We start from the raw sequence: 25,942 nt of genomic DNA on the forward strand, positions 1-25,942 counted from the left end.
CTTCACTGATCTCTAAGATGCACCATGCATTAATTCAGAACACTGGCCTGTAGGCCTGGCAGCTGCGGGTTGGGAAAGCAGCCATTTTCTCCATGGGCACTGACCTCTTTCTCGATAATTCCAGAGGAACCCCAGGCCTCACCTGGAGGCTGGCATCCCTACTGGCTAGCCACCTTTGTCTCTGATGGCTCTTTTCACTCTCTATAACAGCAACTCTCTGATCCCAAACATCATATGCGATGCTAGGGACTCTGATGTATAAGAAAGCAATGCCATATTGTTTATTGTAAACCGGTGTTTTACTGGAACTCTTTTATTTGGAACTGTTTTTATTGATTGTGCTGGTTTTATGGTTGTGAGGGGCTGCAAGCCGGCTGTGCCAGGAGCGGCGGGATAAAAGTCTAATTGAATGAATGAATGAATGAATGAATGAATGAATGAATGAATGAATGAATGAATGAATGAATTAAGTGAGTGAGTGAGTGAGTGAGTGAGAATTAATTAATTAATTAATTGAGTGAGTGAGTGAGTGAATGAATGAGTGAGTGTGAATGAATGAATGAATGAATGAATGAATGAATGAATGAATGAATGAATGAATGAATGAATGAATGGAGGAAAACATCTGCCATGACTCGCTAGCCTTAACATTTTTATTCCCCTTATCCTTTTGTGAATGGCAACTGAACCCAAAGGACTGATAACGCTGTAATTCTAGCAAGGTATTATGCTGCATATTGGTGGGATACCTTTGTGATGCTGTTGACTCATGTCCTGCTAATTTACTCTGTCCTCCTATCTGCACCTTGAAGGTTCCCATTTCATTGTCCGCCTGCACGTGAAAGCTCACAGCAAGAATAAAAATTGGTTGGCCTTAAAGGTGCCACTGGACTCCAATTTTGTACAGCAGCGCACCTGAAATCTACCATTTTGTCGATATGAGCATCAAGCGATTGTTTCCGTTTTCTATGCTGTAAATAGAATCTCCAAGCAAAATTAAAGAAGATTTTGAGTTTGGAAAGAAGGACTTTATTTTATGTATCGTCAAGTATTTCTGTGGTCTTTCTCTGGCTGAATTCGCACCTGGAGGCTGGCATCCCTAAGTCTTTTTCTTGCTCTCTTTCACAGAGAGGAAAGGGACTGATGCCTGAGCAGGCATCTTTATATTCAGGGGTTCTAACTATTAGAGGCTGCCGGTCTTTAATTACGTGGCTGAATCTTGGAACCGGTTCTCGGTTGGGGGCTGGACTGGATGGCCTCCAGGTGTGCCTGCCTGGCGGGCCTCTCCAGCGGGAGGCTGCAAACAGGAAAGAAGCACTGCAGGGTCGGCGGTTGCTTTCTTCCTGCCCTTTCAGGCCCTGCCAAGGATTTCACTGCCTGGCCTTCTGCTCCCTGCGCCCCAGAATATCAAACAGCCCTTGGGGGTTGGGGGGGGAGAAAAGGAAGAAATAACAGGACGTTTAATGCAGAGGAGGAGGGACACCCCACGTGAAGGGGAAGCTGAAAAGTCTGATGACTTTGGCAGCAGCAAGATCACTGCGACCATTGTTTTGCAGAAAGGGCTAAACAAATATTCAGGAGGGCCTTTTTAAGAACATCAGAGAAGCCATCTTGGACCAGGACAACAGCTTGTCGAATCCAACATACTGTGCCCCACACTGACCCAAACTCAAGGTTCACCAGGAAGGCCAGGACTCCAGAAGCCCTCCCACTGTTGCCCCCCCAATCACCAAGAAGACAGAGCGTCATTGACCTAGACCAGGGGTAGTCAAACTGCGGCCCTCCAGATGTCCATGGACTACAATTCCCAGGAGCCCCCTGCCAGCATTCGCTGGCAGGGGGCTCCTGGGAATTGTAGTCCATGGACATCTGGAGGGCCGCAGTTTGACTACCCCTGCCCTAGACGTAAGAACGCAAGAGAAGCCATGTTGGATCAGGCCCATGGACCATCTAGTTCAACATTCTGTGTCACTTAGGGGCCGAAACCCAGGGGCCCCTAGTTAGTCCACCAGCGGGGACAGAACTCCAGAAGCCCACCCACCGTGGCCCCTCAAGCACCAAGAAGACAGAGTATCACGGCCCCAGAGTGTGTTCCTGCTACACCTTGTGGCTCACAGCCACTCACAGTCTTCTGCTCTGGATGTTTACCCAGTCCCTTCTTGAAGCTGTCTACACTTGTAAAATGAGATCAGCATTGTTGTATGATGGAATGGCTCAGAAGGCTCAAAACTGGATTGCCGGCTCTTGCAGTCCTTAACGTGCGTATTGCTTTGCCTCTACAGCAGGGGTAGTCAAACTGCGGCCCTCCAGATGTCCATGGACTACAATTCCCAGAAGCCCCCTGCCAGCAAACGCTGGCAGGGGGCTCCTGGGAATTGTAGTCCATGGACATCTGGAGGGCTGCAGTTTGACTACCCCTGCTCTACAGCGTTCCAGCCTGCCTCTAACTGCAGTTGCCAATCTGCAGGCAGGGCCTGGACAGCTTCCAGAATTACTATGAAGAGCATGGATTCTGTGGCATTATACCCCACTGAGCCCCCGCCCCGCCCTAAACTCCACCCTCCTTAGGCCATACCGCCAGATCCCTGGGAATCTCCCAAGTGGCGACTGACCACCCAAGAGGGTGGGAGACAGGCCCGAGAGTGGTCAAGGAAAGAGGAAATGCCATTCTTGGTGCAGGTGGGCACCCACCTGCTTTCGGCTCCAGTGAATCGTTTTTTGCAAGATTTTGGCCTATTTCAAAAGCCTGCAACCCCACTTGACTAGGTGCCACCTTGAAAGGGAACCCCCTCTCCTTAGTATTGTTATAGGGAGAAGTAGAAAAGAGCTAGAGTCCAGTAGCACCTTAAAGTCTGCAAAATTTGTGATGGGGTCTGGGCTTTTGCAAGTCACGGATAGTATTATAGGGAGGTTGTTTTTTATTTTTATTTTTAAAATCCACTTCTTCAGATATAGCCACTGATCCCTCTTGCTCTCTTTTTCTTTCAAAAGAGACATTTCTTTTTAGTTTCTCTTTGATTTCTCTTTGCTTCCTCCCCTCCCATTCACCCCCTTTCTGTAATTTCACTACTTCTGGGGTTTGTTTGTTATGTTACATATGACAGAGGGGTGGTCCGCAGGGGTAGTCAACCTGTGGTCCTCCAGATGTCCATGGACTACAATTCCCATGAGCCCCTGCCAGCGAATGCTGGCAGGGGCTCATGGGAATTGTAGTCCATGGACATCTGGAGGACCACAGGTTGACTACCCCTTGTTTCCCAACCTGTTGACCATGGAGGTACCGCTGAAATATATTTTAGGCTTCAAGGCACCACGCCTCCCAGCCAGGTCCCCGAAAGTGAGAGGACCTTTGACAAAGGTTTAAATGGCCGGTGTCCTTCCCCTCCCCGCTCCCTCTGGGCCTGTAATTGGCCACTTTGGGAGAGTCACCCTGCCCAAATAAGGGTAGAATAAAAAGAAAAATTAAAACCCTTTTCCTGTCGTCTTCACCCAAGGCTGGAAACAGCAGGTATAGTGCAAGAGGGCCACGATAGCATTGCAGGGCCTTCGTGGTACCGTATATTGTACCACGGTACCGTGGTTAGGAAACCCTGCTCTAACATGAATGCATGAAGGAGTAGGAAGACACGGCTCATCTATGAGCATCTACAGCAGGGGTAGTCAAACTGCGGCCCTCCAGATGCCCATGGACTACAATTCCCATGAGCCCCTGCCAATGCTGGCAGGGGCTCATGGGAATTGTAGTCCATGGACACCTGGAGGGCCACAATTTGGCTACCCCTGATCTACAGGGGAAAGATCTGGAATTCTGAAAGATCTTCCCTTCCTGTCTCTCCTCTCTTTGAATTCTGCAAAATGTCTTCAACCCCCCCGGCTTGCTCTTTCAAAGGCTGGGTGCTCGGTCTGAGCTCTTAGGGGGAGTTTGGACACAGCCTCCATGCACTGCTGGGACGGGGTGGGGGGTGGGGGGTGGAGAGAGAAGCTTTCCAGCATGAAATTGCTGAAAAACAAACAGCAGAGTCTTGAACTTCAGGGGAGAAAGCAGCTGAATAAATCTCAGCTTGGGGGCAGGCAAGGAGGGAATGGGTGAACTCGGAGGGTGGTGCTTCTCCCTCCCCCCCTGGGCCTTTCCATTCGACCTCGAGGCAGGATTTCCCCTCCACGCTTCCAAATCCAGACCTGAATTGCTGGGTCCCAACCTCACACCTTCCAGGACAACCCCCACCCCCAAGGGAAACAGGCGCCAGACGTCAGCTAGGAATAGACGTGCTCCAAATTGGAGGAATTATGCTCACATTCTCAAAATACTCCTTTTCCAGGAGGAGAACAAAAGGCATTCTTCTGCCACAGGGCCCTGCCCATTATAGCCTTTAGGGTCAGAATGGGGTGGGGAGGCCTGGATTCGAATCTCCACTTGCCGTGGGAGCTTAAGGGAACTTCCATGTTCAGGGGCGGTCAATACCAGTGATTGGTGGAAAGGATCCTAAGTCAGAGAATACCGCTCCGAGGAAGGGTCGAAGCCTGGCAGAATCACCCAGAATCCCTTTCTTACTAGCTGACAGTCTTCAGGACAAACAAGAAGAAACAAAACAAACATTGGCCTCTGTGCTATTTCAGCCCTGGGATCAGTTTAAGAACACGAGAAGAACACTGCTGGGTCTGACCAGTGAGGGTCCCTCTAGTCCGGCATCCCATCCCACACAGGGGCCAGCCAGTTCCTCTGCAGGGCCAACAACAGGGCAGAGAGGCCGAGGCCTTCATAAGGACATCTGAAGAGCCCTGCTGGGTCAGACCAGGGGTCCTTTTCGTCCAGTAAAGAGGCCAACCAGTTCCTCTGACATGGAATTTGGGCCTATTCTGCACACAATAGATAATCCATTTCCAATGCACTTTAGAAGTAGATTTTCCTGTTCGGCATAGGAAAACCCATCCGTCAAACCACACTGAAAGTGCATTATCCTATGTGTGCAGAATGGGCCAAGGTCACCTTCCAAGGCAGCGATGGAACATTTATTTATCCTTTGCAATTTGTTTGTCCCTTGCATTTTGAGACCCCCGACCCCGCCGAAACCCCCAAACCTCAACACAGTGGCGACCCAACCGCTATCTTGCGAGTGGGAAGCCAACATCAAAGATAGTCGTGCGGATCTCCCAGAAACTTTGCACAAATAGACTTCCAATTTGTGCGCCGGGAAATAACAGCCTCTTGGGCCAAATTAAACACAAGGAATCCCAAATTGCCTTTTCCACTCCCGTAAGAGACTGTTGCGTTTGTGGTTCTGTTAGCGGTTCTGCCGAGGACCCAGCTTGAGGCCCGAGTCAGGATCGAAGCAGGCAATGCAACTGACCAATGGGCAGCTAGATCCCGCCTGCAGGATCCAGTCAGTGTAAACTGAAACTGACCGATGGTGCGCATTGGTGGGAAGATCCGTTGTTGCTACTTGTGGTTCTCCAGGGGTTCAGTTTTGCCTCTTGTCCCGCCTTGCTGAGAGCCCAATAAAGAGTGGACTGAACTCCCCGTGGTCCTGGCTTCCTTGAACCCATGGGTTCACGTAGGAGTCTGTGTATGCGCACACGGGGAAATAACATTAGATCAAATTAAACCTAGGGCCCTCCGAATTGCTTTTGCGCTCATGTCAGAGGCTGTCCGGGCAATTTCTTGGCACTGGAAGGTATAGAGCAGGGATGGGCAAACTGTGGCCCTCCAGATGTCCATGGACTACAATTCCCATGAGCCCCTGCCAGCATTTCTGGAGGGCCACAGTTTGCTCGCCCCTGGTATGGGGCATGGAGATTTTGTGCAACTGCCACAGCGCCTAATTCACTTATGTTCCCACGTGCACATCGCTGGATCCGAGAGGAAGTATTTTGGACTGACAACGCAAGCATGGCATGAAAACAAGGCGGTGCCAACAAAAAAAGGGTGCCGGCAATTCTTGCGCAGCCTGTGGCGACGACCCTGCTGGAATCTTATCAGTTTCACGGTGATTGATAGTGCCGGTGTGCAGGGTTGTTATCTGTGCATCTCACCTACTGGCCCTGCTCCTGTCCACACCTGCCTGGGGGGCATTCCCACGGTGGAGAAAGCACAGAGTGGTCTCTTTGGAATGGGACTAGGAGGGGCTCCGTCCCTCTGCTTTGGCTGTATTTAAACAGGAAGCACAAAATGTCTGAACATCTCAGAGATTGGTGCGCGCTGCTCCCAAGCACCTGTCAACTGTAGGCCGGGAGGGGCAGGAGATGAATTGCCCCAGGTTGAATCTGCCCTTGTGCACCCAAGCCCCACTTCCTCCCACAGGTCCTTGCTTCATTTTTATCCCCATGGGGCTCATGACCTCTTCCACTTCTTCGTTGTGTGGTGTAACGGTTAGAGTCCCAGGCTAGGAGCTGGGTGACCCAGGTTCAAATCCTCCTTTTACCAAGGAAGTTTGGCTGGGCCTACCTTGCAGGGTCAATGTGGATAAAAAGGAGGGCACGATGGCGCGACTTCTGGGGTCTCTAGAAGCCTGAAGAAAGCTCCAGGGGTTCATCAATGGTTAAAAAGTTGAGAAAGGCTGCCAAATGATGTCACCCAGGCCCTCCTACTGGATGTGAACAGGCCACGCCCACTGGCCCATCACAGGAAGTGAGGTCGCCAGGACTACCCCTCTCCTCCTGCATCACTGGAACTGACATGTCTAGCTCCCACCCGACCTATATGGGACTGTGGGGTATATCCTTATCCATTGTTGTTCCTCTATATATTTGTGAAACAGCCTAGGGGGTGGGATATGTCCGGCTGTCTAAGTTAGAATAGAGCCAATCAGGGTGCAGCCAGCTTTGCCCTGATTAGCCCTGCCCCTGCAGCTCCCACCCTCTTTGCTCTAGTCTCTTTGCTCTCAGACGTCTCAGTGCCTGGAGCCAACAGCAGGTAAAGGGAGAGGGCGCTGGGCAAAGGGTCGTAGTGGAGGGCTTGCTAACGAGGGCCTCTTGGCCTGCTAGGCTGGGCCTGCTGACAAGGGCCTCCCGGCCTGCTGACTGCCTGCTAAGGAGCTCTGTCCCAGCCCTGCTAATGAGCTGGCTGGCCCCTGCCCGCTCCACTTGATCCGGCTGCGAGCTGCAGCCCAAAGCCACCGTAAGCTGCCTCGCCAGGGGTCATGGGAGAGGACCCATTCAAGGCCCGTTCTTAGGAACGGCTTTGAAGCTAGTTAATCTATAAGCTGCATTGCTAGAGATGACAACCTCCACATGGGTCACAAGTAAGGCAAGAAAACCGGAAGGGGCAATAAAGATATGGGGGAAATATTGAAAAGCCCTCAGTCTTGATTTTTTAATGTGCCTTACTTGTTACGCACCCCGCTCCCAAAGTCTCCAGGTTTTTCCCAACCCGGAGCTGGCAACCCTTCCCTTGGCTAAACGAAACCAAACACGCCGCCCCACCATCGGGAGCCCTGAAAGCATGCAAAAAATATATTGAAGCAGAAGGAGCCATGAATAAGAGCCAGATGCAACTGAGCTCTGACTCACAGGCACGTCTCCCGGATTCAGTTCTGTTCTCCCGGAGAGGGGTTTCCCTTGGAGGCCTCACGCTGACCCAGTTCCCCGCCTGGAAGCCGTCCCTGCTGTCAGTTTGGGAAGCCACGCCCTGAGAAATGGGTGGCTGTCGCCATGGGGCCACAATGCAGCTCCAAGACCTCGCCTTATCGCTCTGGAGTGTCGCAACCCAAGAGAAGGCGGTGAACAGCACGACCCAAGGATGGGGACCTTGCAGGCGGCCATGTTCTGGCATTTTTGGAATTCCTCTCCTAGGGAAAGGGTCAAAAGCCTGATTGCCAAGAAGGTTTCGGTGGCCGCCTGAGCTGAGAATCCGGTGTTTCCTTGTGCTTCGGCATCTGGAGCAGAGGGGTTTTCACACGTATCCAATGCTTGTCAAGAAGAATAATGCGCAAACACCTTTGTGACAGCCCCAACCTGGGTTGCCCAGACTAACCGGATCGTGTCAGATCTCAGAAGCTAAGCACAGTCAGTTAGCACTTGGATGGGAGGCTGGCAAAAAATAATTTCAAATTTACTGTGTGGTCCAGCTCCAGGTCGGGAAACTCCTGGAAATTTGGGAACAGAGTTTGGGGAGGGCAGGGACTTCAGTGGAGTACAATGCCACAGGCTCATTCTTCAGGGGAAGTAATCTCTGTTGTTAAATCCATGGGTTCCGTGGTGGACACGGCCGCTGGAAATGCCTGGAGCTCTCTATTGGGACCCCAGCATGCTACAGAAAGGACTGAACTGGTCAAAACCCCCACAACTCACCCCAACTAGTATACACAAGCGAACAATGGATCTTCCTGCCGGTGCATGTTATTGGTCGGTTTCAGTTTAAACCAAATGGATCCGGCAGGCGGGATCTAGCCGCGTGCTGGTCGATTACATTGCAAGCTACGATCCTGTCGAGGACCTCAAGCTCCGTCCTCAGCAGGCCTACGGACACAACATCTGTCGTCTGGAGCTGAGCTGTCATTCCAGCGGATCCCCCGGTCCCGCCTGGAGGCTGGCACCCCTACACCCAGAAAAGGAGAGAGAGGAGATCCAAAGCAAGCAAGCACAAGGAGGCAAGAATGCAGATTTACGTAACTGGCTGGCATCGAAGGGCACCCTTTGGGTCTCAAGTAGCAGAAAGCTCCCCCCTCCCCCTTGCGGGCTCCGAAACTTGAAATGCCTTTAAGAACGTAGACCGCAGGAAAAGCTTTAGAGAGTATTTCAGGCCGGAGGGGAGAGGGGGGCTGATGGATTTCGGAGAGTGAATTTGCCACCAGTTTGGTGGGGACTGACTCGCCGGCCAGGGAGATGCCGAATTGCCGGAGGACTGAGCTGCCCTCTTTCTCGGTTGCCGGATTCGGCCCCTTTGCAGGACGGGGGGGGGGGGGGCAGGGGAGAGGCAGCCTTTCTTCTCCCTGGCACCGTTTCCCCGTCCGCCCCTGCCCCAGGTGCCAAGAGGCTCGGATACAAAGGGGACGGCAGCAAATCTGTGTCACGCTGAATTTTATTCAACAAATCTCTCCCCGGCCGGCTCTAATCAGCCCCAATCGGCTGCACGGTGGAACAACGGGAGCTTGTGAGACTTAATCCCAAAGGGCCTTTGCTGGGGCGGGAAGCACGGCTGGCTGGGGGTGGTTTTGCCACTCTGAGTAGGAGGGCTTCATGCATTGGGGCTCCAGCGTAGAAGGCCTTAAGGGTGCCAACCTCCAGGGGGGAGATCTCCTGGAATGACAACCGGTCGGCCGTCTACCCGCATCCCTTGTTCTTTATTTACTTATTTAAAGCGTTGATTCTGCTGCTCCAGGCGACGATGACGGCTTTGGACGGTGGCCTGCAGGGCATTTAGGCCCTGCCGAAATCCCTCAGACATGAAGGCAACTATCAGTTCGGCGTCATGGCAGCCTCGAATCTGGAGAACCGGGGTTCAGTCCCCGTGCCTCCTCCGCATGCAGCCAGCTGGGTGACCGTGGGCGAGTACCAGTTCTCTAAGAGCTCTCTCAGCCCCACCTCCCTCAGAAAGTGGGGAGAGGAAGGGTAGGTGCTTGCAAGCCAAGACGCCTTCGGGTAGTAAAAACAGAGTACAAATACCTATTCTCCTTGTGAATCAGACCATCAAAATCTTGACTGTCTGCTCAGACTGGCGTTGACTCTCCAGGGAAGGGGCGGCCAACCTGTGGTGCTCCAGATTCCCATGGACTACAATTCCCATGAGCCCCTGCCAGAGCTGGCAGGGGCTCATGGGAATTGTAGGCCACAGTCATCTAGAGAGCCTCAGTTTGGCTACCCCTGCTCCAGGGTCTCAGCTGGAGGTCTCTGACACCTCCTGCATTGGAGATGCTGCGGATCGAATTCGGGACCCTCTGCGTGTGAAGCCAATGCTCTGCCACTGAGCCAGGACCCCTGCTTAATCACCCTCTCTCCCGGGCTCCACCCTCGGATCCCCAGGTATTTCTAAACCCAGAGTTGGCAAGCTTGCATCACATCACCTCCCGAGGCTCTTAAATTCCTGCTATGAAACTCCCGGGCTTTGCAGTGGATTCTGGGAGCAGAGCTTAAGGATCCTGGGATCCTGGGAGCCCTGTCCAGACTCCTGTGGCTTGATGTTAGCGTGCATTCTCAGTGCGCACAATGCTCTTTTATGGCGGTCTGTTATGAGAGTGCACCAGTTGTGGAGAAAGCAGAACAACTGGTTGTTTTGTACACTCCTTTTTACTACCCAAAGGAATTTCAAAAGAGCTTACAAATATTTATTTTCCTTTCCTCTCCCCAGCACAGAGGTAGGTGAGGCTGGGAGAGCTTTGAGAGAACTGTGACCACCCCAGGTCACCCAGCTGCCTGCAGGAGGAGGAGGAGTGGGGAACTGAACCTGGATGAGAGGCTGCCATTCTTAACCACGACACCAAGCTGGCTCAGAGCTTATCTGCCATTACCGATTCATCAGGGAAGCCCGGACAAGTTTCTAGAAACCAACTGGTTTCCGATAATGGGAAAAACTGGTATCTGATAAAGACGCTCTCAGCCTCCAGGGAAGGGTGGGGTATAAATGTAAAAAAATAAATAAAATAAATAAACGTAGATATTCCTTATTTATGCCATGGATATCTTGTTGTCCTTTAAGAACACCATGTTTCAAATGAGTTAAAATTTGTCCAACTTTCACATCTACACATAATAATGGGAGAACAAACCCAGCATGAATGATTTTAATCTCAACCACTAGGAATGCATCCTTAGAAGGGTGGGTTTTTATACCCCGCTTTTCACTACCTGATGGAGTCAAAGTGGATTGCCATTGCCTTCCCGTCCTCTCCCTGTGAGGTAGGAGAGGCTGAGAAAGCCCTAACTTTACTGCTCTGGGAGAGCAGCTCTAACAGGACTGTGGCTAGCCCGGTGGGTGCATGTGGAGGAGTGGGGACTCAAACTCAGCTCTCTAGATTAGAAGCCGCCGCTCTTGAGCACAGCAGAAAACTGGCTCTTAAGGCGCTACCGGATTCGAATCTAGCTCAACAAGCACCTGTCCAAAATGGCTAAATTAATATTTGAAAGCTTCAAGGAACGGATAAAGTGGGAGAAAGGTCACAGGGAGAGGCTGGTGTAAACAAAGAGCCCATCGAGAAGAATCGATCCATCCCAAACAGGTAACAACCACTCCCAGCAGGGCTGGACTGACCCATTACCTCATGATGTAAGTACAGCACAAGATACGGCACACAGATTCTCGGGGAAAGTGCCGAATTCGGATTCCCCAAGAAGTTTTCCACCCTCCAGGTTTGGACCTCAGTGTCCTCCCTTGCTGCAGGTATGACCAGCTCAGCGTGGCCCACCTTCCACGGATGGTTCAGCTAGAGCTATCTAAACGGTACCTTTTCCAGAACTGGATGACACATTCCTCTGCCTTCTTATCGGTTTGGGAGGGGCTGCCGGTTTGGGAGTTGCTCCGAAAGGATGGATGGCTTTTTGATTGGGTCTCGCTTTTCACCACCTCTTCCTGCTGTCTAACTCTTCCTGCCCTCTCCCCCTCCTGCCACCGAAAGACTAGAAAGAGGCATCGAAGGGCAGAACTGCCTGCCCCAGCTTTGTTCAACTTTTTTTTAACCATTGAAATATTCTTCAGGCTTCAAGGAAATCCCAAAAGTGGCATGATCCTGCAGCGTATGGTTGAGAAGCAGAGCTGTGCACATGCCCACCCTGGACTCCTCCCCTTCACATTCCCTCCAGGTGCCATTCCCGACCTCCAGCAGCCACCTCATCCATTCAACCACCCACCCACCCACCCACCCATCCACTCATCCATCCATCCATCCATCCATCCATCCATCCATCCATCCACCCACCCATCCATCCATCCATCCACCCATCCATCCATCCATCCATCCATCCATCCATCCATCCACCCACCCACCCATCCATCCATCCATCCATCCATCCATCCATCCATCCATCCATCCATCCATCCATCCATTCAATTCATATAGTGCCCTCCCTGAAGGCTCAGGGCAGTTTACATGCAACAGAGACAAGACAGATAACTCAGCTCAACCTTGAGGTTGGCAACCCTATAATGGGCCCCTCTTTCCTTTGGCACAACAGACTAATAGGGATGCCCGTCTGCAATTTTGGTCCTGGGTTCATCCGATCAGCGTTAAGAAGAAGAAGAAGAGTGGAGAAAGACGTCAGCCGCTTTGAGTCTTCCCAGAGGAGAAAGACAGAATACAGATCAAGCAAACAAAGAAATCAAAGTACGGTAGAGGGGCTAGGGCATTAGGACAAGGTAGGATGTGGGGGGACCTGGGTTTGAATCCCCATTCCATGACTGTAGATTGCTGGGAAAACTTAGCCCAGTCTCTGTCAGTCTAACCTTCCTCAGAAGGAAGAATGGAGAAAAGGGGGGGATGCCACTCTAGGACTCCCATGTCTCCTGCACTCTATGGTATACCATAGAGCCATCTCTGCCAAGCTATCATTTTTCTCCCAGTAAAGTGAGATCTGTAGTCGGGAGATCGCTTGTGGTTTCAGCAGAACTCCAGGCCCTGCCTGGAAGTTGGCAACGTGAACAGCAGCCTTCGATCTTTGCTGGGGATCTGTATGCCCCGTCTTCAGCTGCATTTCCTTCCACCCATCCCTGGGGAGGAAAAGAGACCCGAAATTGCTGTTTCTTGGAAAATCTTGTGCAATTCTGGCAATCAAATGGGCATATTGACTACAGAGAGCATAAAACCGTGTTGTAAAAAGGGATTAGGTGGTAGATTGCTCGCCGGAGATAAGGCTGGGAAAAGATCAAGGTTAGCAAGTGGCAGAACTGGACCAGGCCAGAAGAGTCAGGCCGACTTGGTGTGCGTGTGTGTGTGTGTGTGGGGGGGGGTAAAAACAGCAAGCCGAGCAAGGGAATGGAAGGAACATGCGAACATTGAAAGAGCCCTGCTGGATCAGACCAGTGGCCCATCTAGTCTAGTCTCCTGCCTCACACAGTGGCCAACCAGTTCCTCTGGAGGGCCAATTACAGGGCAGAGAGGCCGAGGCCTTCCCCTGATGTTGCCCCCTGGCTCTAGGATTCAGAGATTCACTGCCTCTGAAGGTTCCCCTCCACGAATCTATCTAACCCACTTTCAAAACTGTTTATTCCTGTGGCTATCACTACATCCCCTGGAAGTGGGCGCTACTCAAACAAGAGCTATTGCATGCTCAATCAATGACTATTCCAGAAAGACGAAAACACTGCAGGAGCTCTAAGAAGCCTATTTGGATGAACAGAGAACTTCAAGAGGAACTAAGAAAGAAAAGGAAAATGTTCAGGAAATGGAGGGAAGGACAGAGCTCTAAAGAAGAGTACCTACAGGTTACTAGGCACTGTAGATCAATCATCAGAAAGGCCAAAGCTGAGAGTGAGCTAAGATTGGCCAGGGAAGCCCATTGTAACAAGAAAAGATTTTTCAGTTACGTGAGGAGCAAACGTAAAGTAAAGGAGGCAATAGGCCCACTGTTGGGTGCGGATGGACAAACTCTAACGAAAGATGCAGAGAAAGCAGAAAGGCTTAGTGCCTATTTTACATCTGTTTTTTCCCACAGGTCTAAGTGTTTAGGCACATCTAGAGATGGCTGTAGCCAAAGGATAGTGTCTGGGTGGCAGGTTAACATGGATAGAGAGGTTGTCAAGAGGCATTTAGCTGCACTGGATGAGTTCAAATCCCCTGGTCCAGATGAAATGCACCCAAGAGTACTCAAAGAACTTTCCAGAGAACTTGCACAGCCCTTGTCCATCATCTTCGGAACCTCTTTAAGGACTGGAGATGTCCCGGAGGACTGGAAAAGAGCAAACGTTATTCCGATCTTCAAAAAAGGGAGGAAGGATGACCCGGGAAACTACAGACCAGTGAGTCTGACCTCTGTTGTGGGGAAGATAATGGAGCAGATATTAAAGGGAGCGATCTGCAAACATCTGGAGGACAATTTGGTGATCCAAGGAAGTCAGCATGGATTTGTCTCCAACAGGTCCTGCCAGACCAACCTAGTTTCCTTTTTTGACCAAGTAACAGGTTTGCTGGATCGGGGAAATTTGGTTGATGTCATTTACTTGGATTTTAGTAAAGCTTTTGACAAGGTTCCCCATGATGTTCTGATGGATAAGTTGAAGGACTGCAATCTGGATTTTCAGATCGTTAGGTGGATAGGGAATTGGTTAGAGAACCACACTCAAAGAGTTGTTGTCAATGGTGTTTCATCAGACTGGAGAGAGGTGAGTAGCAGGGTACCTCAGGGTTCGGTGCTCGGCCCGGTACTTTTTAACATATTTATTAATGATCTAGATGAGGGGGTGGAGGGACTACTCATCAAGTTTGCAGATGACACCAAATTGGGAGGACTGGCAAATACTCCGGAAGATAGAGACAGAGTTCAACGAGATCTGAACACAATGGAAAAATGGGCAAATGAGAACAAGATGCAATTTAATAAAGATAAGTGTAAAGTTCTGCATCTGGGTCAGAAAAATGAAAAGCATGCCTACTGGATGGGGGATACGCTTCTAGGTAGCACTGTGTGTGAACGAGACCTTGGGGTACTTGTGGATTGTAAACTAAACATGAGCAGGCAGTGTGATGCAGCGGTAAAAAAGGCAAATGCCATTTTGGGCTGTATCAACAGAGGCATCACATCAAAATCACAAGATGTCATAGTCCCATTGTATACGGCACTGGTCAGACCACACCTGGAGTACTGTGTGCAGTTCTGGAGGCCTCACTTCAAGAAGGACATCGATAAAATTGAAAGGGTACAGAGGAGAGCGACGAAGATGATCTGGGGCCAAGGGACCAAGCCCTATGAAGATAGGTTGAGGGACTTGGGAATGTTCAGCCTGGAGAAAAGGAGGTTGAGAGGGGACATGATAGCCCTCTTTAAGTATTTGAAAGGTTGTCACTTGGAGGAGGGCAGGATGCTGTTTCTGCTGGCTGCAGAGGAAAGGACACGCAGTAATGGGTTTAAACTTCAAGTACAACGATATAGGCTAGATATCAGGAAAAAGTTTTTCTCAGTCAGAGTCGTTCAGCAGTGGAATAGGCTGCCTAAGGAGGTGGTGAGCTCCCCCTCACTGGAAGTCTTCAAGCAAAGGTTGGATACACACTTTTCTTGGATGCTTTAGTATGCTTAGGGCTAATCCTGCGTTGAGCAGGGGGTTGGACTAGATGGCCTGTATGGCCCCTTCCAACTCTATGATTCTATGATTCTAAGTGAGATCCACGTTTTCATCACTCTCTGTGTAAAGTGGTATCTCCTTTTCAGTCCTGACCCTACTGCCCATCAGCTGCACTGCCTGCTCTCAAGTTCCAGTGTTTGGGGAGATGAAGAAAAAGGAGGCAGGCGAGGAACTGATTGAGGCACGTGGCTAAAAGAGAGAGAGAGGAGAAATGGTTTGAGATGTCCGTAAAATGTGCTTTTTGACACCTTTGGCGTGCCAGTCAGCTCCCACGCTCATTTCTTCATGCCCTTCCTGCTTTCTGCCGTATGAGAAACGTGAATAACTCTGCAACGGACTTCCTCTGCCCACGTGGAGTGCAAAAAAAGGCTACATCAGACACGGATGCAGAATTCCTACATCCAAATGCACAGCTCAGTCCGTTCCAAAGGGCAAGCAGCATCTGTTTAAAAATAAACTTCCACTTGGGCAGGCCACCATGTGACTATGTTTACCCTTTCTTTTCTTCTTTTACTATGGGATAGAACAGTCCTGCGGCTTCTTGATGGCCCTGGAAGGGTTTTCCCGAATGGCTGGGAGTGAATTAATTTCTATATATTTTTTCGACTTGTTAAACATTTATCGGGGGATACGACCATATGTGGTCATGACAACCTGACCCTCAATCCCAAAATGGCCAGTGGTGGGCCAGAAGGGGGTGGGAAGGAGAGGGGGTCCTGCTTCCCATCCATATTCTGCCTGATTGTGCCACTTCTGGGGATTCTCGAAGCCTGAAGAATGTTTCGGTGGGTTTCTCAATGGTAAGAAAGTTGAGAGAGGCTAGCTTAGAGAAAGATTATAAGAAAAAGAAGAAAGTAAGAAGACCTTATATCTTTTTGCGTTGCAATACAGGATTACATTCGTTGATATCGATGCACTGATACATTGACACGTTATCCGCATTTCATCTTGTTCACCCTCTAATCGTGAATCTCTTTTCATTGGACATGGTCAAAAGATCTACACTCTTCAATCTTCAAATCCACAGATGGCTCATCTTCCCAGCCACCTTCCCTGCAAAAAGCCAATAAAAGCTTTCCACCGGGTCACAAAAGTAGATGTTGATTTTTCTCGCACTGCAACAGAACACTGAGTTGTCAAATTTGGCCGAAATGGCTGAGCTGACTGCTTTGGTGACTCTGTTTACCTTGATCAAAGCGTCTGGCTTCCTCAAATGCCTCAATTCAACACCAGTTATGGCTTGCAGAAGCTTTAAAGGGCCCCAAAGGAAAACAGCCAGCAGATTTTGCATGGGAAATCCGTCACAATTTTCTCAAAGCAGGAGGCGCCAACAGCTATGGATCCGAATCGCCGGCCAAAACCCACCACCTCCTGAGGAAGCCTGTTCCACTGAGGAACCGCTCTAACTGTCAGGAACTTCTTCCGGATGTTTAAATGGAATTTCTTTTGCATTAATTTCATCCCATTGGTTCTGGTCCGTCTCTCCAGGGCAAGAGAAAACAACTCTGCTCCATCCTCTATATATAGAGGACATATGATGGCCAACCAGTTCTTGTGGAAGGTCAACAACAGGGCAGAGAGGCTGAGGCCTTCATAAGGACATCAGAAGAGCCCTGCTGGATCAGACCAGTGATCCATCCAGTCCAGCATCCTGTCCCACACAGTGGCCAGCCAGTTCCTCTGGAGGGCAGAGAGACCAAAGCCTCCATAAGAACCTCAGAAGAGCCCTACTGGATCAGACTGGGGGCCCCTCTAGTCCAGCATCCTGTCCCACACAGTGGCCAGCCAGTTCCTCTGGAGGGCAGAGAAGCCGAAGCCTCCATAAGAACCTCAGAAGAGCCCTGCTGGATCAGACTGGGCGTCCCTCTAGTCCAGCATCCTGTCCCACACAGTGGCCAGCCAGTTCCTCTGGAGGGCAGAGAAGCCGAAGCCTCCATAAGAACCTCAGAAGAGCCCTACTGGATCAGACTGGGGGCCCCTCTAGTCCAGCATCCTGTCTCACCCAGTGGCCAACCAGCCAGCTACACCTCCTTGCCCGGTCCCTCTGAAGAGCAGACTAACAACCTGGCCAGGCCGAGCTCAGTCTGGGCTCCGTCCCTTCCACACGGGGGCCGGCGGAAACGGCTTCATGGCGTGCAAAATCAGCCCCCTCGGAACCCCCAGATCTGCCCCCAAAAACTCTCTCTCAAAAGCCGGCTTGTTGGGCCTCTTTGAAGTGGCTCCGGAGCTGGGGCCGGCGGACCGGAAGACGAACGCTGCAGAGGCGGCAGGGAGAAACTCTGCAAAGGGAGATGTCTTTTTTAGGGCAGCCGTCAAAGCCGCAGCTGCAGGCGGAGGGAGGAGTACAGCGGCACATGCTCGGCTTCCCCAGTGAGTCCAGTGAGAAAGACCCCCGGGGCGGCAAGGAACCATGCTTAGTGCCGTGACGCCCCTAACATTAAGCGGGTCTTGGAAAAGGGCAGGGTGCCGTGACTAGGAGGAGAGGCCCTCCTCGATCTCTGGGGATGAAAGGCGTCGGTTGTTTATAGGGCTTTTGTATTTGCCATAATAAGGTTTTAGAAAAATCACGGATTTGGGGTAGGGGTGGGACATAGTGGGTATCCTTATCACCCTCTCTCATCAGCCTCATAAATAGGGGGAAGGAGAATTCGTAACCGTTCCCACCCTCCCCGTCATTGTGGGTTCGACTCTTGTTTCCTTTTTATTGCGTTTTTCTCCTCTGCGGAGACCTCAAAGGTGATCCTAGCCTTGTCCTTTCCTCCCACTGAGTTATCGCAGTGCAAAGTGGCCTATTATTATTATATTATAATAATTGCTGCTGCTGTTGTTGTTGTTGTTGTTAGGTGCAAAGTCGTGTCCAACCCATCGCGACCCCGTGGACAATGATCCCCCAGGCCTTCCTGTCCTCTACCATTCCCCGGAGTCCATTTAAGTTTGCACCGACTGCTTCAGTGACTCCATCCAGCCACCTCATTCTCTGTCGTCCCCTTCTTCTTTTGCCCTCGATCGCTCCCAGCATTAGGCTCTTCTCCAGGGAGTCCTTCCTTCTCATGAGGTGGCCAAAGTATTTGAGTTTCATCTTCAGGATCTGGGCTTCTAAAATGTAAAGTATGTGTTGTTTCTGTAGACCTGCCGAAGAGCGAGATTGAAGTCTGAGCCAGGATCGAAGCTCACAGTGGAACTGACCCACGTGTGGCTGGATCCCATCTGCTGGATCCGGTCACCTTAAGCTGGAACTGGCCAACAGTGTACGGGGGGGAGGGGGGGAGATGCTTTGTTTGTTTTGTGTGGATAAGTTGGGGGTTTGGCGTCAGTTCTTAGTTCACTTCAGTCCTTCTTGTGTCAACCGGAGGTCCTAATAAAGAGCCGGAATCCCTTCAAGGGTCCGGTTCTACCTCTGAACCCACAGATGTAGCAACAGGTATCCAATTACATACAGAGGGATGCAGACCGACTGGGTGATCCCCCAGCATGGTGTCGTGGTGTTGTGGTTAAGAGTGGGGGCCTCTAATCTGGAGAGCCGGGTTTGATTCCCCACTCCTCCTCCTCCACACGCAGCCAGCAGGGTGAACTTGGGCCAGTCCCAGTTCTCTCAGAGCTCTCTCAGCCCCACCTCTCTCACAAGGTGCTTGTTGAAGGGAGAGGAGGGGAAGGTGATTGAAAGCCGCTCTGAGACTCCCTTGGGTAGTAAAAAGCAGGTGGCTTCTAATTTGGCAAGTTGGGCTTGATCCCCTGCTCTGCCACATGCAGCCAGCTGGGCCACCTTGGGTTAGTCACAGCCCTGATAGTGCTGTACTGACCGAGCAGTCCTGTCAGGGCTCTTTCAAGCCTTACCTCCCTCACAGGGTGTCTGTCACAAAGAGAGGAAGGGAACACAATCGTAAGCCACTTTGGGACTCCTTTGAGTAGGTAAAAGTGGCATATAAGAACCGACTCTTCTTCTTCAGTAGTATCAGGGCTCTCTCAGCCTCCCCTCCCTCGCAGGGTATCTATTGTGGGGAGAGGAAGGGAAGGCGATTGTAAGCCGCTTTTGAGACTCCTTTGGGAAGTGAGAAGTGGGGTATAAAGACCTACTTTTCTTGTTCTTGCACATGGGACACCACTATGGTGGGTCCCCCACCCGTCCCCACATACACAGCAGAACAGAATCACTTTCACATTTTTCTAAGAAATACAGAGCAGGTGCAGGCGGGGCCTTAAGGAAGGGGCAGGAGCGGAAGGGTGGCTCAATTGCTGGTGGTGGGAACTGCTTCCAAGTCGTAGCACATTCATGGCAACCCCGTCAGGTTTTCAAGGCCAGACACGTCCGGAGGTGCTCGGCCATCGCCTGCCTCTGAGCAGCACCCCTGGGCTGCCTCAGAGGTCTCCCATCCGAGTCCTAACCAGGGCTGACCCTACTTAGCTTCCGAGAAGCAGCACGATCCGGCCAGCTGGGGATGGGCCGTTAACCACCGACCCCGATAATCCTCCCTAAATCAGCCAGAAACCGACGGGCTGCAACCCTTCTCCGTCCTCGTCCCGGGACTTTGGCCTCCCCAGGGACATTTTATCCTCTAAGCAGCTTGTTCCCGCGCTTAAGAATTCCAGCTGTTTTTTGTTGCCTCGAAATGAGAGCGTCTAGCTCTCAGGCCTCGAGACTTCGGAGAAGGTGCCGGAGGAGAAACCTGCACCGGGACTCCCATCCTCGGCCTTCTCAGAGCCGTCCTTTCCCCAGAGAGCAGGTGCACCACCTCCGTCACCCTTTCATTCCAGCTCGTAAAAGGTTTTGGTGCAATTGAAAACGACCCGGCCAGCAGCAGGGCTGGGGGTGGGGAGTGAGTTCTAATCTAGTCTTCTTGAATAGGGATGCCAGCCTCCAGGGGGGCTCTTGGGGAATCCCCCAGTTCTACATTTTGTCCACCTCCTTCTGGAAGCGAGGCATCCAGAACCACGCTCAGGACTCCAGGTGGGGACTGACCCACATAGGATACAGGGGGACTAGGACATCTTGTGATTTTTGATGTGATGCCTGTCGATATAGAGAGCCAGTTTGGCGTAGTGGTTAGGAGTGTGGACTTCTCATCTGGCATGCCGGGTTCGATTCTGCGCTCCCCCACATGCAGCCAGCTGGGTGGCCTTGGGCTCGCCACAGCACTGATAAAACTGTTCTGACCGGCAGTGATATCAGCGCTCTCTCAGCCTCACCCACCCCACAGGGTGTCTGTTGTGGGGAGAGGAATGGGAAGGCAACTGTAAGCCGCTTTGAGCCTCCTTCGGGTAGGGAAAAGCGGCATATAAGAACCAACTCTTCTTCTTCTTCTTCTATAGCCCAAGACTGAATTCACCTTTTTCTACGTATGTTACATTTATTGACTTACTGCATTTGTTTACTGAATACAGGCCCCTAAGTGGGGACCCCAAGAGGCTTCTGTTCTCCTCTCCTCCCTTTTATTCACACAACAACCCCACGAGGTAGGCTAAACAGAGAGGTCACGGCTGCCCCCACACTCAGGATACAAGCAATTTCGCACCCCAGGCCCAGGAGGAACCAGCTCCGTGTGGCTAGCTAAAGGCATTTTATGTCCGGGGCTTCCCGTTCACACATGACAGCCGTCCTCGGATGGTGCAATCGCTCAGAGGGAACTGTGCATGCAGGAAATCAGACCTGCAGGCTGGGGGAAACCAGATCCGTATCTTGGGTGATCTTGTTTTACCAGAATTTCATTCTGGCTCGTCTGTCCAACGATACCTTCCATTCATGAAGGGTCTCTTCTGTTTGGCCTAACCTTGATTCACTGCCCTGACTTAAAAAGGAAAACTAGGGTGCTCCCCCCCCGCCGCCCATCAGAAAGACGCAATCGCCCTACAATTTGCATACAAATGCGTAACTTTTAAAAGAGTCGCCTGTCTTGCATTCGTTTCTTCCGACAAATGGTTTTTTGGGGTGTAAGAGACCAGAAATAAAGCACCTGCCAAAATAACATCTCCAAGCCTCCCCCCCCCCCCAAAAAAAAAAGCAATAGCCAAAGAAGTGGGGTTTGGAGACCAAAACGTATGAAGAAAGGTTGGGGGAGCTTGGTCTGTTTAGCCTGGAGAGGAGATGACTGAGAGGGGATCTGAGAACCATCTTCAAGCATTTAAAACGGTGCCATATGGAGGATGGAGCAGAGTTGTTCTCTCTGGCCCCGGAGGGACGGACCAGAACCAGTGGGATGAAATTAATTCAAAAGAAATTCCGTCTAAACCTCCGGAAGATGTTCCTGACAGTCAAAGCGGTTTCCCAGTGGAACAGGCTTCCTCGGGAGATGGAGGGTTCTCCATCTTTGGAGATTTTTAAACAGAGGTTGGAGAGGTTGATTCTGTGAAGGCTCAAGGGGGTGGCAGGTGACAGTAGATGAGCGAGAGGGTTGTGAGTGACCTGCATTGTGCAAGGGGTTAGACTAGATGACCCAGGAGGTCCCTTCCAACTGCTATTCTATTATTCTATGATTCTAAGTGGAAGTCTGCAAAAGAAACCTTTATTATTGCTTCTGCTGTATAAAGTTGCCCCCAAATCATTTGCCCTGACTGGTCAGCTGACCACGCCTCCCTTCCACGCTGAGGGGGGGAGGGGAGAAAGCAGCTTGAGGCAGGCCCAGCCACTCAGGCCCCGCCCCCTTTCCCAGGCACAGCAACCGCTCAAGAACACCCCTTCCCACCGGGGTCCCACCCGGCTGCTTTCATGACAATGCCGGGAACTGGTTGCTGTTGGCGGCTGAGGAGAGGACCTGCAGTAATGGGTTTAAACTACGTATAGAACAATACGGGCTAGATATCAATACAATAATTTTCACCGTCGAAGTAGTTCAGCAGTGGAATAGGCTGCCTAAGGGGGTGGGGAGCTCCCCCTCACTAGGGTCTTCAAGCAGCAGCTGGACAGATCCTTCTCCTGGATGCTTGAGGCTGATCCTGCACTGAGCAGGGGGTGGGACTAGATGGCCTCCATGGCCCCTTCCCACTCTAAGGATTCTATGATTTCAGTGCCCAATGGCTGCCCACTTTTATGCTAACGCTTTCTGTGTGTGTGCTCCTTGCAGGAGCACATGGCCCTCCACCCCAGCAAAAGCCCCTCATGTTCAAGGCACACAAGTGAAGGACCCTATGGAGCCGTCTGGGGCTGGTTCAGGCCCAGCGTGATCCCCTCTATCCCGAAGCAGCTTGCCGAAACCTCCAAAAGGTCCCATCCCAGTTTCCCCGGCCAAGTTCCTTCCCAGGGGCAATGCCAGGGACTGAACCTGAAACCTCCTGCATGCCAAGCGTGTGACCTCCCGCTGAGCTACACCTCCCCCCCCCTTTCTGAGTTTTATATAGATGGTGACAATTGCACCTATAAATCGGCACCTGCTCCAAACGCCACCCCCTTCCACTAAACGCTGCCGTAAAAAATAAAAGTCATGCTCAGGCAATGCCCACCTTGTGAGGGAGGTGGGGCTGAGAGAGCTCTGAGAGAACTGGGACATGCCCATCTAGACATGCCCTCTTCAGCACATGCAGCCTTCGGGCGAATCTCACCACCAATCACAGAACCGATGGAGTTGCCGCTCACCCATGAGGGCTCATTCCACATCTGACGCCTTCCCTCCAGCCAGCAACCCAGCCAAAAACTTAACGTTTATTAATTTCCTAGCAAATCTTCGAGGAGGATTGGCCCTTGGCCACCCAGAGCGAGGACTCCGGCCTGGGTCTCCCAGATCCTATTCCGACAACTAAAGCAGTTCCGCAGGGCCTGCCAAAGGGAGCTCTTCCGCCAGGCATTTGGTTGCAATTGAGCGACCGGCAACGTCTACCTGGCCCCTGCTCCCTCCCTCCTAAGAAATCCACCCGGGTGTTCTGCTCTGGACCTGTCCGCATTGTTATATTTTGCACCTGTGTTACAGTTTCATGTTAACATTATTGCTGTTGTGTGAAAGTTATTACGTAAACTAAGTTCTGTGTACCGTTTCTACGTTTTATGCAAACCGCCCTGAGCCTCAGGGGAGGGCGGTATATAAATATAAATAAATAAATAGACAAACACACAAATAAATAAATATTCTGAAATTCCAACCAGTCCACCATATTGTCCCCTGGGCAACAGGTTTTCGCACAGGTGTGCTCCCCCCTTCCCGAAAAGTCACCCCCGACCTATGCCTGCTGACGGCTTTCTCTGGGAATGCGTGACCTTAGCACACACAAAATGCACTCTCCTGGCAACGCACACACAATTTCTAGCATCCTGATCAAGAGACAACGACCACAGGTCAAAGACGCTGGGCAGAGGGGAGGAAATTTCCCCGGAACAATCTGGGCACCTTCATTGAATGCGGAAGATTGGAATCCTGCTTCTATTCTGTCTGTTCCATAGCTGTTTAGTTTTGGGGAGGAGTGCGCGGGAGAAGGGCCCACCCAGCGCTCACAGTGTCCCTAGAAGTCCCGAGACTTCGGAAGAGCGGGGTTTGGTTCTTGGGACCTTTTCCCTATATGCCCGCGGGTCATGCCAATCTCCACTTGAGATTCAGGAAGGATCTCGGTGGGGGTTTTTTTGCCTTCTATTAGGTATAAAGCAGGGGTCACAGGGAGAGTGGGGAGGGGGGCAAATAGCAGTGTATTTCCCGCTTCATGGCGGGGTGGACTAGATGGCCCTTGGTGGTCCCTTCCAGCTTGATGCTTCCACGTTTCCCCTTAACAGCTTGGCGGGAAGCCTACCCCGCCTCTGCTTTCGGACCAAGGACCCGGACGAGCGATGCCCGTCTCCCACGCAAGAAACCAATCACATTTAATTGGGCGAAATGCAAGCCTGGCACATTCCAGACAACGTACTTCTCTTTCAAGGGTCTGCCAGCCCACAAGATCTGCAGGCCACGGCCCGCAAGCAAAACGTGCACACAAAGCATCGCCCCGCAACCCACGCACCCCTTCTTTGCCACCCTTTCCGGTTGTGTGACATATAGACACTGCATTTGTGGCATTCACAGCAGCCTGATGGACTCAGCACACCACAGGGCTGTGAGATCAGTCCCTTTCAGTTCTCTGTAACTCTGGGAGACTTCCAGGCCCCGCCTGGAGGTTGGCACCCCTCCATGCCAGCCTCCAATTGCGAGATGTGGCAAAGTCCATGTCGGTGGCTGTCGGCCGGGTGGAGAAGGCACCAGGGACACTTTCCTCTTTAAGACCAAACATCTACGGCGCGCCTGCCTGCAAGTACCCCTTCCAGGGGTAGAGTCGTCCCACCAAACCCTTCTCCTCCGAGGAGGTGGGCGGATAAAGATGCTGTATATGCTCAGAGGCACTCTTGGGATTCTGGTCAAGAGGTGTCAGAAACATAATTCGGGAGTTCCTTGTTCGCCTCTTCTAATACCCACCGCTCCACCCCGCCACGGAAAATGCCACGGCTCAACCGGGCTTTCTGTCTTGGAAGCAGCGCAGATGCATGCCGCCCAGGGGTGGCTGGTCAGGTGCTCTGCACATGGGCAGAAATACTGGTGCATGCAGTGTAGGGAAGGGAGGAATGGCACCCTGTGCATGAGCAGAAGTACTGTCGCCAGCAGTCTGGGGACAGCAGACAAGGCACTCTGTATATGTGCAGAGGCGCTGGTGCATGCAGTGTGGAGAAGGGTGGAAAGGCACTCTGTACATGAACAGAGGTGATGGCTCGTGCAGGTGAAAGAAGGCCCTCTGCCCATAGGACGGCCACCCTCCAGGTGAACACTGGAGACATACCAAACTTTAACCGATCTCCAGCCAACAGTCACCCCTCTGCATGGAGGGGACAAGCCGCCCAGTCCCCAACCCGGGGGTTGCCGGGGTCTATGGACTGGGGAAGCCGGGAGAAGGAGCTCTGTCCGCGCGCAGAGACGCGGCTGCGTGCCGTCTCGAGGAGGCGCTCTGTGCATGAGCAGAGGCGCCCTCGTCTCCGGCGCCGCAAACAGGTGCCGGAGCGAAAACTGCCGCGATCAGCGCCGTCGCAGGGCAGCCGCAGCGCCCGAGAGAAGGCAGGAGGGAGGGAAGGGAGGAAGGGAAGGAGGGAAGGAGGAAGGACCGCCCCCGTCGCCCGGCTCCCCCGCCCGCTCACCAGCGTCTGCTCGTACTGCAGCGCCCGCTGCTCCAGGCCGCCGTCCGTCGCCATCCCGGCCGGCAGCGCCCCGCGCCCGCTCCGCCGCCCGCTCCGCTCCTCCTGCCGCCGCTGCCTGCGGCTCCTCTCCGGCCTCCCGGCCCCTGCCGCCTGCCTGCCCACGCCGCCGCCTCCTCCTCCTCCTCGTCCTGCGCGGGGCGGGCCTCCCCCGACGGGGCCGGCTGGAGGGAGGGAGGGAGGAGGTCCCGGGACCGGCCACGCTCCGCCCGCGAGCCACGAGGCGCTCCCTCTGCGGCAAAGGAGAGGAGGGCGGGCCGGGGGGCTTGGCCGCACCGCAACGCCCCCCTCCGCCCGCCCGCCCGCCCGCCCGCCCGCTTGGCCAGCCTGCAGCGGACCGGCTGGCGCAAAAGTCTGCGGGACCGAGGGGGGCGGGGGTCAGACGCCAGGCGCCCTGTCGCAGCGGGGCTTTCTCCCGGCCGGGGGTTGGGTAGCCGGAGGATTCAGGGGGGGGACTCCTGGAGCCTGGGCAGGGAAAGGAGCTCGGTGGAATGCAATGCCGAGAAGCCCCCCCCCCCTGCAGCCGTTTTCTCCAAGGGAACTGATCCCTGTAATCCTAGAATTTTAGAGTTGGAAGGGCTCTACAGGGTCATCTAGTCCAACCCCCGGCAGAT

General features: G+C 52.4%; 1 protein-coding gene across 3 annotated transcripts in view; it reads right to left on the reverse strand.

Moving 5' to 3' along the window:
* CLCN2 (chloride voltage-gated channel 2) overlaps nucleotides 1–25,519 on the reverse strand; it is a 68,146-nt gene extending 42,627 nt beyond the window's left edge. For 2 of the 3 annotated variants that reach the window (XM_077348245.1, XM_077348244.1), the window contains exon 1: nucleotides 25,272–25,519. In XM_077348245.1, the coding sequence (XP_077204360.1) occupies nucleotides 25,272–25,325 (54 nt within the window). In that variant the 5' untranslated portion in view covers nucleotides 25,326–25,519. The remainder of the gene's footprint in view (nucleotides 1–25,271) is intronic. The other variant, XM_077348243.1, reaches the window with a different exon arrangement.
* Between the last annotated feature and the right edge of the window lie 423 nt (nucleotides 25,520–25,942).

This window comes from Paroedura picta, chromosome 8, assembly GCF_049243985.1.
Source record: "Paroedura picta isolate Pp20150507F chromosome 8, Ppicta_v3.0, whole genome shotgun sequence".
Lineage (NCBI taxonomy): Eukaryota > Metazoa > Chordata > Lepidosauria > Squamata > Gekkonidae > Paroedura > Paroedura picta.